The following is a 13,727-nucleotide window of genomic DNA, read 5'->3' as shown; positions in this document are numbered from 1 at the left end:
GACCGCATAACATTAATCTAGAATCGAGCCTATCCATGCGCAGATCAGGAATTTTAAACTAAATCCTACACATTTACTTTGTGTAATCTCATGACGTGATTTGAGAATTAAATTATATTTTTAAACCAAATTTAATCGGCGTTTAATATCTTTCTACGTGTTTGATAACACATTTTGGTACAAAAAGCTTCTAAAGGAAGCCTACTTTGAACCACCAGGCCGCGCCACTTCGAGTTGATGCTCCCTCTTTCCCCACTTCTCTCTTTTCACGGTTCTGACGTCAGCAACCTGCAATTGAACGAATGAACTAACGGACGACCGAGCCCCTACCGGAGCTACCGGGAGGCAGTAGAGTTACAGAGCGAGTTTCCGCCGCCAGCCTCGGAGGAGCTACACGGAGGAAGGTACGCTGTGCGCCGCCGTGAGAAGCAGTGCTGGAATCAAACGATGCGAGCCGCAGCTGAGTAACACAGAGCCTACTGTCGACGAGCGGAGAAAACCGTTACAGTGATTTACCGACACTTACACCGAAGAGAGACGGAGGACGAGCGGACAGACAGCCCACCACAGAGACCCCGTTTGAGAAACTGCGGTGGCTACAACGAGTTGTGTTCGCGCCGTGGATCAAAGTGATTTAAATGCTTTAACGGAGCCGTACCCCTGGCTTGAGAGCGAGCGAGAGGGAGCTGCCCAGAGAGCGAGAGGAAGAGGGATCGAAGACACCGCGCAGAAAAGGAGGAAATCAACCAAGAAAATAAAAAACGGATTTGCAAACAGCGTTGTTTCCGCGCACACGCTTCGTTCAATCTTTCATTGCTTTAATTTTCTCTGGATCAAGGTTTCGGTTACGCTTTCAAGCTGTGTTCTCTAACCATGGGATGTACTCTGAGCGCAGAGGAAAGGGCGGCTCTGGATCGGAGCAAAGCCATCGAGAAAAACCTGAAGGAGGACGGAGTCACCATGGCCAAAGATGTCAAACTGCTGCTGCTCGGTAAGAGTTGAATTGCTCACAGTAGGGCCTGTAGAGCCACGGCAGAAATGAAACGCTTCGGGGGTGATGAAAGGTGTGTTGTTGGGGGGGGGGGGGTGGGCGGGCATCTGGTAAAAGATGACCATCCATTACTGAAGATTGCTCTTGACATACATAAAGACATGACATCCCTCATAAGATATTAAAACAACGCCAAAATCCCATACATGGGCATTGATTAGCTTCCTTCTCCATACTAAACACACCATGTCTGCTCATTACATCACGTTGAAGCAACCTGCTATGGTAGGTTTTTCTTATTAAAGAGGTGGATTAACTGTAATTCTGAAGAATCAGTGGGTACAAGGTGGACAATCTATAATACCTACCGATTGGGGGCCTTTTAAAATGGCATTATGCAGCAGTGGAGGCCCAAGCACAGGCAGTGTTGTATCATTGGTTTGGGGTGGGAGATTGATTCTCTGTGGGAAACTAGCCTTTAAGTAGAATTATTTATTTGATTGACTTACTAGAAAGATGGTGGATAGAAAGGAATAACAAAAGGAAAGCACATTGAGGAAGAAAGGGTGCAGCCAATTCTCCATCTTTTAATCTCCACCCTGCTGCTGCTCTTCATATTCATTTAGGTTTTTAGGAGGCTGATTCTCCCCGTTTCTCTCTCACTCACACACACACACACACACACACACACACACACACACACACACACACACACACACACACACACACACACACACACACACACACACACACACACACACACACACACACACACACACACACACCCTGTTTACATTGTCTTCTTGTCTCTTATCCATCAGGGGCTGGAGAGTCAGGGAAAAGCACCATCGTCAAACAGATGAAGTAAGTCTCTAAAAAGCACTGTCTAATAACCCTATGGAGTGGATGTGTGTCCCTCTCTCACTCTTTCTTTCTGTTTCTCACACACACACACACACACACACACACACACACACACACACACACACACACACACACACACACACACACACACACACACACACACACACACACACACACACACACACACACACACACACACACACACAAAGCTCGTCATTCTGTGTCATGTTTTTTTCTTGAAAAAGCACGAGTGTTGACCCGATAGCAGCCCAAACATTTACCCGGGCTGACCTTGTCAAACATCTGATGTTGCTCTATGTGGGCGGAGTCATGTACCAAATTGGGTGAAGGGAAAACAGTATATGTAGTGAATATCTCTACTGCTATGGTTGTCTGTTCTCATTAGAATATGTGTCTATTAAAGCTGCAAGGATAAGTCAACTAACCAACTTTGCTTCAGTTAGATGGTTCAGAAATTGACATGTGGCCATTTCACCAGGTCATGTTGGAAATATATAGTACTCTTGTAGCAAATTGAAGGTGTCATGACAATAATCCATTTAAACTCTCCTTTGTTATGCTCACACACTTTGTTTCAGTATTGGTAACGGGGTTTTGGACAGGGGCAATCTTTAATCAATATCACATAGTGTCAGGATATGAATGCTCAAGGGCAGGATCACACCGCCACTGATTTACTTTGATTTCCTCCTCCACATCTGCTCCTTCGGACTCAGGTGCGGAGGCAACCTCACATTACACACTTTAATGGTTTAATGGTAAACATAATTATTGATTCAATATGTACCTTGGTTTTGGGGTTATGGTCTGCCTGACTGCTCAGAGGGAGTGGGTCCTGCCATTAAGTAGTTTTTCTTTCACTCAGCTAATTCATATATTTGGGTGATTCTGTCATACATTATATATATATATATATATATATATATGAAGTTTAGCGACAGATATACGCGACTTCAGTTGAACGGTGTTAGAATAGAGTTTGACAAAAAGGAAAGGAAAGGATGATAGAACATCCTGTACCGTTACAGAACTAGTACCACAATACCATGTGGCCTGTTGGTGTCTGTGTCTAATGTCTTCTTACTAATATAGCTATCCCATAGGGCTCTGATCAAATCCAACCTCAGTGCTCCTGCCTTACCCCTGTAGAGACTTAATGTGTACCTGTGGCACTTAGCAGTAATTAAAGTTGTCTTTTTTTCCTCCTGCGGTATCATTACAGTGTCCTCTCATACTTCTATAGGGACTTATTTGTGGTGCTTACTAGTGTAAAATTCATTGCGACTTTAATAGTATTTTTGTATTTACTATATCATTGCAATAATCCTATAATATATTTACAGGATTTACAGAACCGTACTGTACTTTAACCCCTCTCCGTCATTTTATCTGTAATCCGGGCAGTGGTGACATATGGTTTCTCTTGAATCTCCTCTGCCGCTTCATTTTACAGACAGCTGAGTGCGTTTTAGCCGATAATAGGCTTTGGTTGTGGTCTTATGTGACATATCACATGAGGACACGATTCATTGGATCCTGATTCTCAGCTGTTAATGGTCATTCCAGCAGCACAGCACATTCTGCACACTGACTAATGCCCCCAGTGGGTTCATTAAGCATACTGTATAGGTCATTACCTTGGGAGCAACTTCACTCTTGATTTCATTTCACTGTAGGAAATCACACATTAAATAATATTAATATGTGGCTTTGTGAGTTTACTAAGGCTCACCAATATTATACTATTATTCCAGCTATTATGCATACTATGGGTACTATTCATTTGACAGTATTTCCTGACAGAAAGAGAGCCAATTTCCTTTCAGCTTGTTCACACCACGCTTACGTGTTTCAATTATTCCACCTCCGTGTTTCTGTTTGAGAACACCCTAGAAGCTATTCTTGCTTATGCATGATTTGTTGAGGCTGCATCTGGCAGACAACATTCTCTGTTAACTGTTTAAAAAGTATCATTTGATTGAATACGCTCTGCATGATTCTTAAGGGCCAACCGATTTCAGTGTAGTAATCACTGTGATGCAATGTGCCTTAAAAAAAAAATAATGGTGGACAACGCCCCCTCCCCCTGTGATGATGTCATAGACCTGGCACAGATGTTCAACTAATGCAGGAGAAACTTTCTGTCTTTGTAAACTGGAATACTTGCTGTTGTGGTGCCATTTGAGCCTTTACGTGTATTGTTCACAATATGTTCTCGTGTTTGTCCTTCTATTCAAAGGGAATCTGATATTATAGAGTGGGAAGCTGCTTTTCAAGTGGTGGACATCGCCCTGTAGGGAAGCCTTTACGTTCCTGTTCAGAGACGCTCTGCTATTTCCGGAACCGCATCTGAGCAGTGGAAAGCCCTTAACTGCATTTTCTTTCACAGCGCTTTGAACATCTGGAGCGTGCTCAAGTGACCAATTGTGTGGGTGTGTTTGCCTTCCTCAGACAGAGTAAGCGAGACAGACGAGTTGATTAGATTTGGTTTTCATGGTGTGTATGTTGAGCTACAGTGTGTGTGTTTGTCAGTGGTAATATGAAGCGCTGTTTACAATACTGTCGAAAATGCACATTTTAAAGGATGTTTAGCTAGAGAAACATGTGAAAGACTGGGTTGTGTATGTTGTCTATACATACATGATGGCCTATAAAGGAGTGTAGCTAGCCAAAAGACTTTTGGTCATGTGTCAACATACCTTTATCTCCTGCATGGAGGTGTGTTTGGTGTGTGTGCGAGGCCATCTGTTTATGGGACCTGTGTGTTTAAACGTGTGCAAAGGTTCACTCGCTGCCCAGCTGGCACACTGACTTCTCCAGCAGCGCTCACTGTATGCGTGTGAGTCTGTAAGGAAACTATTATAGGAAAGTATGAGTACATTACACTAGGGCTGCCCTCAACTAAAGATGTTTCTAGTCGACCAATCGCCCCAATTTAGGCAATTGGTCGACGAATCGTTACACGTATATGATAAATTATTAATATTATTTATTTATTTTGATCTCCCAAAATGGTTTTAGTTTTAAAGGGTGACAAATAATGTTATTATATCAGCATGACACATTGTGCTTCACGTACAATATAAAATAAAACTGAAATAATGTACCTTTTTAAATATTTAATTAAGTGTTCCATGTAGAAAGCCATGAGTCACAGCGCACCGCACGGACGGAGCATTGAGGTTCGACTAATAGACGAATTAAAAAAATTGAAATGCTGACTAGTTTCTGGGTTTAGGACTCATTCCTGCAACACTTAATTGAACTGAACCAAGGAAGCCACCCTTTGGCACAGCCATTATAAAAAGTGGGGGAAGGATTAGAGATCCTAGTGCAGCCCCCTCCCTTTTGTTCTTGTCATTGATGTGTGAGATGTGTGTGCTAGGCTCTGACAAAGTCCTTAGAACCAGCCACTGAGCTGGATATTAGTAATGCCTTGTTGTTTTTTCAATTATTGGGTTATTTTTTAAAGGAATAGCTCCAGGTTTACTTGTCGTGGTTGATACTGCAGAAACAGCCGCATAATGGCTCTGTTTGGAGTACTCTCAAGTTAAAAATAACCCAAATGATGATCTCGACCTTGGCTTGGTGGTAACAAATATATAATAGGAAATGTGCCTAACAAACTCAGGCATTGCATGTTAAAGACATGGGCGTTTTCCAAACAGTAAAAGTCTAATGAACAATGCTATCGAGTTGCATTATGGGAGATGTAGGCTTCAGGATTCAAAACGATATGGTATTAGAAGTTAGGATATCTCGAACTATATCTATCATTTTCTGTGGTTTCCTTTAAATTAACAGAGTCCTAATTTAAATGATTCACAATAAGGAGGGAAGTAAATATGCTTGAAATTACACAAAGAAGCCGTTTGAGAATATGAGCACAGTGAGTCTTCCTGACATAGTTAACAATTTACAACCCATATAAAACAACCGGTACACTGCATGTGTTTTTATCCCGTCTGATGTTCACCGGCGCTGAATAGCACCAATAGACATGCTTCTTGATTTGTAGTTCAATAACACACTTACTCATTTATACCAACACACAGGACAGCAATTTATAAATTCTTAGAATGCACGAGTCAAGTCACATGGATGGTTCTTTATGTAAATCACAAACATTCATCATTTTCTCATTGTAGCCCATTGAATAAGACAAAAACAACTTTCTACAATTAGCTGTATGCAGAATATTTTCAATAAATATTAAACAATGTCTCTGGAATTAGAATTTGAGCATATAATATATGGAGTAGGGATGCACGATATTGTTTTTTTTTAAACCGATACCGATAACTTCCTGCTTCTCAAGACCGATAATATTTTTTTTTTTACGCCACTAATTATTTTAACGCGATTAACGCATGTGTATTTTTTTTCCTCGGCCGCCCCGTAGTTTCAGAGCGCATCGAGTTTAAAATACCATCTACAAGCTGATGCTGACAGCCCCACTCCTGCCGCCCGCTTGTGGCAGACCGCACTTCCACGCTCACCGGCAGGCACCGACTGGCCATCGGGAGGACCGGGAGGGTGTGTGTATGTGTGGCCCGAGCGAGCGAGAGAGAGACCTTACGTGCATTGTTGTTGTTGGCGCAGCTAGCTAGCACCAGATGCTAACGGATATAAGGAGCTGTTTAAATGAAAACAGAGGAGCGACATTTCGCCACAACTGCGCCGAGCACTTGACTTTATGCAGGAAGCCAGACAGTGGGACATTGTACGAAAAGTGAGCACACTCAGCTCGGATAGTGCGCAACATGATTGCAGCTCCGGTTCGAGCATATGCCTTGAGTTGCACATAGCTCCAGTGCGCGTGTGCACACACACACACACACACACACACACACACACACACACACACACACACACACACACACACACACACACACACACACACACACACACACACACACACACACACACACCACACACACACACACACACACACACACACACACACACACACACCACACACACACACACACACACACACACATACATACACCCATACATACATACACACACACACACTTTGTATTGTATTTTAGTCTTCGTACGCTTTTAACACATCATCGTGGCGATGTTTCAGGTGACTGATCAGGTTCGAAGTATTAGGGACCGCTGGATTTGTGAAGAACTCCCCTCTTCCTAAACCACTAATACCACAGTACTGGCAAAACGGGAGGAGCCGAGTGAAAAACAAGCGCCCCTCATCCCAATCCACCCACACCGCAGTATTTTTTTCTTTTTTGTTACCCAAAAAATATATTGTATATTATCGGGGCTATTAATACTGGTATCGGGTTTATCGGGATGACGTCATAATTCCTAATATCGGACCGATAATGATCGGGCCGATAATTATCGTGCATCCCTAATATGGAGCTTCACACCCTCTGCCTTTATCTTGTTCCTTCATATCTGGCTCTCTCCTACAATGTATGTGTGTTTGTGCCATGCTGACATGATCGGAGGCGACTGGCCGGAGGGAGAACAAACGCCGTCCGACCCTCATGGCTACACTGCTTCCGACAGGCTGTTCCCACCGTGTGTGTGGTTTCTCTAGAGCAGGAGATAATTAGGTTTAAGCCTCAGAAGAGGAGAATAAAAGGGGGAAGGGGAGGAAGATGGGGGAAGAAAAGCTGGTGTTTTGTGCAGAAAGGCAGAGGGAGAGTGGGCGTTAATAGATGGAAAGAAAGAGAAGAGCAAGTGGGCTTAGAAAGGACTCCACTAGAGAAAATAGGAAGTTTGTTGAAAGTGGTGGAAATACGGAAAGGGAGGAGTGATAAAGAATGAAGTGGTGGATAAAAAAGAGGCTAAACTACTCGGATAAGAGGGAAAAAATAACACCCAGCAAAGCTAACGGGGAGGACAATTATTCTTTTTTTTCAATGAAGGGTAGTGATATGGGAATGCGGAAAGAAACAGCAGGGGGGAGAGGTTGAGCGGAGGATAAGTGTGATTGAGTTACGGGAGACAAAAAGGAGGGGAGCAAAGCCATTTTGAGCTTCAGATGAGATTGGCAAGTGAAATAAAATGTTCTCACTTATTAGGCAACCTAGAGGAAGTGACAAAGGGAGACGGGGACATGGTTGACAAGGTGCAAAGGGTACTCCTCTTCTGGACTCTGTTCTCCTCGATAATTATTAGCCTCCTTGTCCTGGGATTGGTAGACACAAGGAGAGAAAGAAAAAGAGAGGGAGGGGTAACAGCCGGGGGAGAGGGCGATATGAGTTGGTGTTCATATCGACACCAACTCAAGTGTTGCATGAAGAGACAGTCTGTAACTGGTCGTCTGAAACAGTCCGTCAGCCAGAGTCACCCTTCATTGGTTAAATGTAGCCGTGAGCCTGTTCATCACCCGAATGATTTGATTGGCTGCCTCAGTGAGTTGTGAAATAACAGTAAGGAAGCATCTCATGATAGCTGTTTGCGTGTGTGTGCTGTCATGACCAAGCAGTCTCTGATAACATTGTATGTATTCAGCATTTGACTCCTATTTGCGTTTTGTAAATGAGCAGCAGTCCACCAAACAATATTTATCAAAGCACACTTAGACACATAAACAGACCGTCTTAATAGAGTGGTACAGGAATGAGTTATTACACCTCAAAAATGTATTGGCATTTTACTTTACTTTAAATAAGGTTTGTGGTTAATACAAGCATAAGAGATTTGGACGTTTTGTTCTGCAACACAAAACAATGTCCCATATGCCAAACATTAGCCGTTTTTAGGTTAGCATTTCATTGTGTACTTGTTTCTTCTTTCGACAGATACACGTCTTTCTTTGGACTTTTGGACATTTGGACAAACTTGCTTTTTTACACAGTCAAAGCAGGTTTAATTACGGAGCGTCCACACTACAGCTTCAAAAATAGCTTGGAGCTGGGCGTGTCTGAAGCTTGGGGATTTTATTCGACCAACGCGACCAACAACCAATCACATGAATCTCCCGCCCCCGACATACAAAGCAAAAAACCCCGGGGATTTTATGGGAGCAATATATATATAAACTCCCCAAACAGGCGAAAACCTACCAGTTTCACCCACTGTCTCTGCCACCTCCCTCCATGCCTGGTTCCTCCGGTTTGTATCCCGGTAGGTGAAGAGGGTCTGGTCATACAAAACCGGGTGATTTGCTACGGCGATAATTAGTTTCTCCTCCATCTTTTTTTGAAATATATAAATGAACGGCGGGATATCTCTCCCAGCTTAGACGCGGTTTGATTGGCTAGGGCTTGAGCTGTCAGATTTTCAGAAACGGGATTTGATTGGCTGGCGCTGGCTACTCCGGCGTCTCCGGCGTCAGAAGTTGAACATTGTTCAACTTCTGACGCCGGAGACGGACCGCTCTGCTACTCACAATTCAGTTCGGCGAAAAGCGAAGCAACGTGACGTCACCCCATTCAAAGTGAATGGGCAGACGCGTTGGAAACCGTTTTTGAAGCTGTCGAAGCTGTAGTGTGGACGGGCCGTTACAGTTGAAAGCTTTTTGACAAGTTCCCCAATATATTCTTGCTAACAGCAGCACTGCTAATAAAGGTGTGGAGGGCCAGGTTTCAGCCTACCTATCAATGTCCATACAGTATGTGTTCTGTCAGATCACATTATCAGTTTAGTTTTTAGTGGTAACTTAACATTTGCTTTGAATATAGAGCACATTATTCTGTCTCTACATCAATACCCTTCCTTGTTCTCTTCCTCTGTCTTTATTTTTTGCTTATATGAAAAGCCGTTTTCGCTCCAAGCTACATCTGCTCTCTTTCATGGTCTGCAGAGTTGTATCAGACCAGGTCAATGTGACTGTGTGTGTGTGGTCCGCGTGCTAATCAGGGCTTCTCATGAAAAAACAAAGGTCTTTTGTTATAGGAAGTTGTGCGTGCGGGTGTGCATGCCTGTACACATTCACACCATTTGGCTGTTTTGTGTGGATAAGTTGATTCAGTTGTGGGAGTGTGTTTTTTGTGTTAGACCTCTGGCAGATTTTACGTCAGTTCAGTGCTTTGCGAGACAAAGGAGACTTGTTACAGTGACTACACTCAGCTGATAGAAAGTCAGCTGATGAGGACTGTGGCTGGGTTTGTAGCTGGAAGAGTATGTTTGAATTCCTGCTTTGAGTTATGTGTCAGTATCACACCAAGTGAGGACAGAAACAAATATACTCTTCTTCTCCATACAGCACAGGCTACTACTAACCTTGCTGGACCGGTTTCAATCCAATATCATGAATATCATTTTATCTGGGTGTGAGATGTTCCATTAGATTGTATTGTAGTTAGGGCTGTCAAGTCAAAAAATTAACGCCACTAATTATTTTAACGCGATTAACGCATGTGTATTTTTTTTTCCTCGGCCGCCCCGTAGTTTCAGAGCGCATCGAGTTTAAAATACCATCTACAAGCTGATGCTGACAGCCCCACTCCTGCCGCCCGCTTGTGGCAGACCGCACTTCCACGCTCACCGGCAGGCACCGACTGGCCATCGGGAGGACCGGGAGGGTGTGTGTGTGTGTGTGTGTGTGTATGTGTGGTCCGAGCGAGAGAGAGACCTTACGTGTATTGTTGTTGTTAGCATCTGGTGCTAGCTAGCTGCGCTAACGGATATAAGGAGCTGTTTCAATGAAAACAGAGGAGCGACATTTCGCCGACAACTGCGCCGAGCACTTGACTTTATGCAGGAAGCCAGACAGTGGGACATTGTACGAAAAGTCAACACACTCAGCACGGATAGTGCGCGTAACATGATTGCAGCGTCCAGGCAGCTCCCGTTCGAGCATATGCCTTGAGTTGCACATAGCTCCAACGAACACACACTTACTTTGTATTGTATTATTGTATGAGAGGTTCCAGGTTGAATTGAGGCGAATATTTGTAATGTTCAGAGGTTGTTGTGTTTAATATTCATGAGGATATTTGTCATTGTTCAAATGATAATAAACATTTGCATAAAGCATATTTGTCCACTCCATATGTTGATAAGAGTATTAAAAGCTTGAACAATATTCCTCTAAGGTACATTTAGAACGGATAAAACATTTGCGATTAATTTGCGATTAATCGCGATTAACTACGGACAATCATGCGATTAATCGCGATTAAATATTTTAATCGACTGACAGCCCTAATTGTAGTGCAAGGTTTCCCTGAGGTCTTCCCTTCAGGCAGCCTACAGTATGTAAATCATGTGGACAAAGTGTTAAAATTAGGGCTGTCAGTCGATTAAAATAGTTAATCGCAAATTAATCGCACATTTTTTATCTGTTCTAAATGTACCTTAGAGGAATATTTTTCAAGTTTTTAATACTCTTATCAACATATGAGTGGACACATATGCTTTATGCAACTGTTTATCATTTGAACAATGACAAATATGCTCATGAATATTAAACACAACAACCTCTGAACATTACAAATATTCGCCTCAATTCAACCTGGAACCTCTCATTCAATAATGTGTGCGTGTGCGTGTGCACACGCACGCTGCTCGAACGGGAGCTGCCTGGACGCTGCAATCATGTTACGACTTTTCGTACACTGTCTGGCTTCCTGCATAAAGTCAAGTGCTTGGCGAAATGTCGCTCCTCTGTTTTCATTGAAACAGCTCCTTATATCCGTTAGCGCAGCTAGCTAGCACCAGATGCTAACAACAACAATACACGTAAGGTCTCTCTCTCTCGCTCGCTCGGGCCACACATACACACACCCTCCCGGTCCTCCCGATGGCCAGTCGGTGCCTGCCGGTGAGCGTGGAAGTGTGGTCTGCTGCAAGCAGGCAGCAGGAGCGGGGCTGTCAGCAGCATCAGCTTGTAGATGGTATTTTAAACTCGATGCGCTCTGAAACTACGGGGCGGCCGAGGAAAAAAATACACATGCGTTAATCGCGTTAAAATAATTAGTGGCGTTAATTTTTTTTTGCGTTATTAACGCGTTAACTTGACAGCCCTAGCTAAAATAAACACTGGTCCACATAATGCTGTCTGATACAACCGCTCAACAAAGTACAGCTACAGGGTTGATTCAAAACAAAAGCAACTGAAGTTATAGTTAAACAAAAATCAATATTTAGTGACAGTATGGCTATTGCATTGCTTCACATTACGTGTGTTTGTATTAGTCAGCGTTTCTAAATTGAGTGGATTCTTGGATTATATTTTTGTATTATTTGTTCCACTGTCTAAATAAGATAAACCCCTCACCTGCTAACATGCTAGTGATAAGCAGCTACATTGTTAAGTTTAGCGTGGTATAGAGATGTCCCGATCCGATCACGTGATCGGGGATCAGAGCCGATCACGTGATTTTCAAAAAATCGGGGATCGGGATTTTTTTTTTTTTTTTTTTTTTTTTTTATATAAAATATTTTTTTTAATTTAATGTTACAAAACAAAAATGACCATGTTCACTTCTTAAAGTCATCCTGAGGACTTAGTTTTGGTTTAAAATGACACAACATCATGTATGTGTTGCTTTCTTTGGGCTTGTTTTCAGACCTGGTTGCTTATTCCTCTGAAATCTGGCAACAGGGTGGGCGCAGTGTCTAATAGTAGCAGTAAGCTAACGAGAGGCTACGTTCAGCTGGTGACTCGGGAGTCGGGACAGAGAAAATGTCAGGAGTTTGGAAGTATTATAAAATTGAAAGCGAAGGCAGTGTAACAGCCAGATGCAATATTTGCAAGGCAGAGGTTCCGCGTGGTGGAAAGAACAGAGCTACGTTCAACACGACCAATCTAATACGCTACCTGAGAAACAAACACCAACAACAACACGGTGAGTACACAGCGGCTACTCGGGTAACGGCACTGACACAACCGCCACTTTCAGAGACTTTCAAAAGGAAAGAGAAACTGCCCCAGAACAGTGAAAAGGCCAACACAATAACAGCCAAGATAGCTGAATTCATCGCGTTGGATGACCAGCCGTTATCTGTTACCTTTTTTTTCTCTTCATGCATTGCATAAAGATCGGATCGGGAAAAATCGGTATCGGCAGATTGTCAAAATCAAATGATCGGAATCGGATCGGGAGCAAAAAAAGGTGATCGGGACATCCCTAGCGTGGTATCATGCTAACATCTCTTTATTTGCACTGAGCAATGGTCGAGGTGGTTGGGAATATCATACTTTAAAAGAAATATTATGTCATAAATCATTGGATTCTGCGCATTAAAGTTTTGAATTGATGATTGTCTACATGAAAAGGTTAACACAAGTTATTCTCTTCTTTTTCATTAGTCTCTGTTTAACATTTATTAGTAATATATCCAACAGCTGTCAATAATTAAGTAGGCATTTGTATTTGATAGCCTTAGCCTCCACTTTAGGAGTGCTTCGCTGTGACTCAGCAATATTAGAGCCATTTATCTGGCAGTTGAATGCAGGAAGGCCCCATGTGTCTGTTACCACTAGATGACTGGGCTTTCCTTGGTTTAAATCCTTCAGAGTAAGTAATTCATATTGACACAGGGGAAGACAGGAGAACTGAATAATTACATTTTGGCCTTGTATCTGCGACGACCTGATTAAACCTGTGGCCCTCTCCCTCCCTCCCTGTCCCATTCCTTCTTACAGTCTGGAGGAATCCTCAACTTACAAATGCCTTACATTGCATGTTGACCTTATACAGGCTACAACATTGATGTTATCAACTTCTCCTGGATCAACCACTTCCCATAATTGTACTGTCGTCTTGAAATGCAGAACATGAGCCTTTTATATGACTTTATGTAAGCATACTTTCCTCTAATGCTCTAAGGAATTTTGATAGAAATTGTACTTGGAATGTTTTTGTTGCATCTCACAAGGGACATTTATATGTTCCTATTGGAGTCCACTGGCAACAGAGGG

General features: G+C 42.8%; 1 protein-coding gene across 2 annotated transcripts in view; it reads left to right on the top strand.

Moving 5' to 3' along the window:
• Positions 1 to 261: 261 nt before the first annotated feature.
• Positions 262 to 13,727, top strand: part of gnao1a (guanine nucleotide binding protein (G protein), alpha activating activity polypeptide O, a) — a 170,244-nt gene continuing 156,778 nt past the window's right edge. The window contains exons 1-2 of one of the 2 annotated variants that reach the window (XM_034084482.2): positions 262 to 991; positions 1,813 to 1,855. In XM_034084482.2, coding sequence (XP_033940373.1) covers positions 874 to 991; positions 1,813 to 1,855 — 161 coding nt within the window. In that variant the 5' untranslated portion in view covers positions 262 to 873. The remainder of the gene's footprint in view (positions 992 to 1,812; positions 1,856 to 13,727) is intronic. The other variant, XM_034084481.2, reaches the window with a different exon arrangement.

The sequence above is a fragment of the Pseudochaenichthys georgianus genome, chromosome 6, assembly GCF_902827115.2.
Source record: "Pseudochaenichthys georgianus chromosome 6, fPseGeo1.2, whole genome shotgun sequence".
Lineage (NCBI taxonomy): Eukaryota > Metazoa > Chordata > Actinopteri > Perciformes > Channichthyidae > Pseudochaenichthys > Pseudochaenichthys georgianus.
This window is presented reverse-complemented; position numbering and strand designations above follow the sequence as displayed.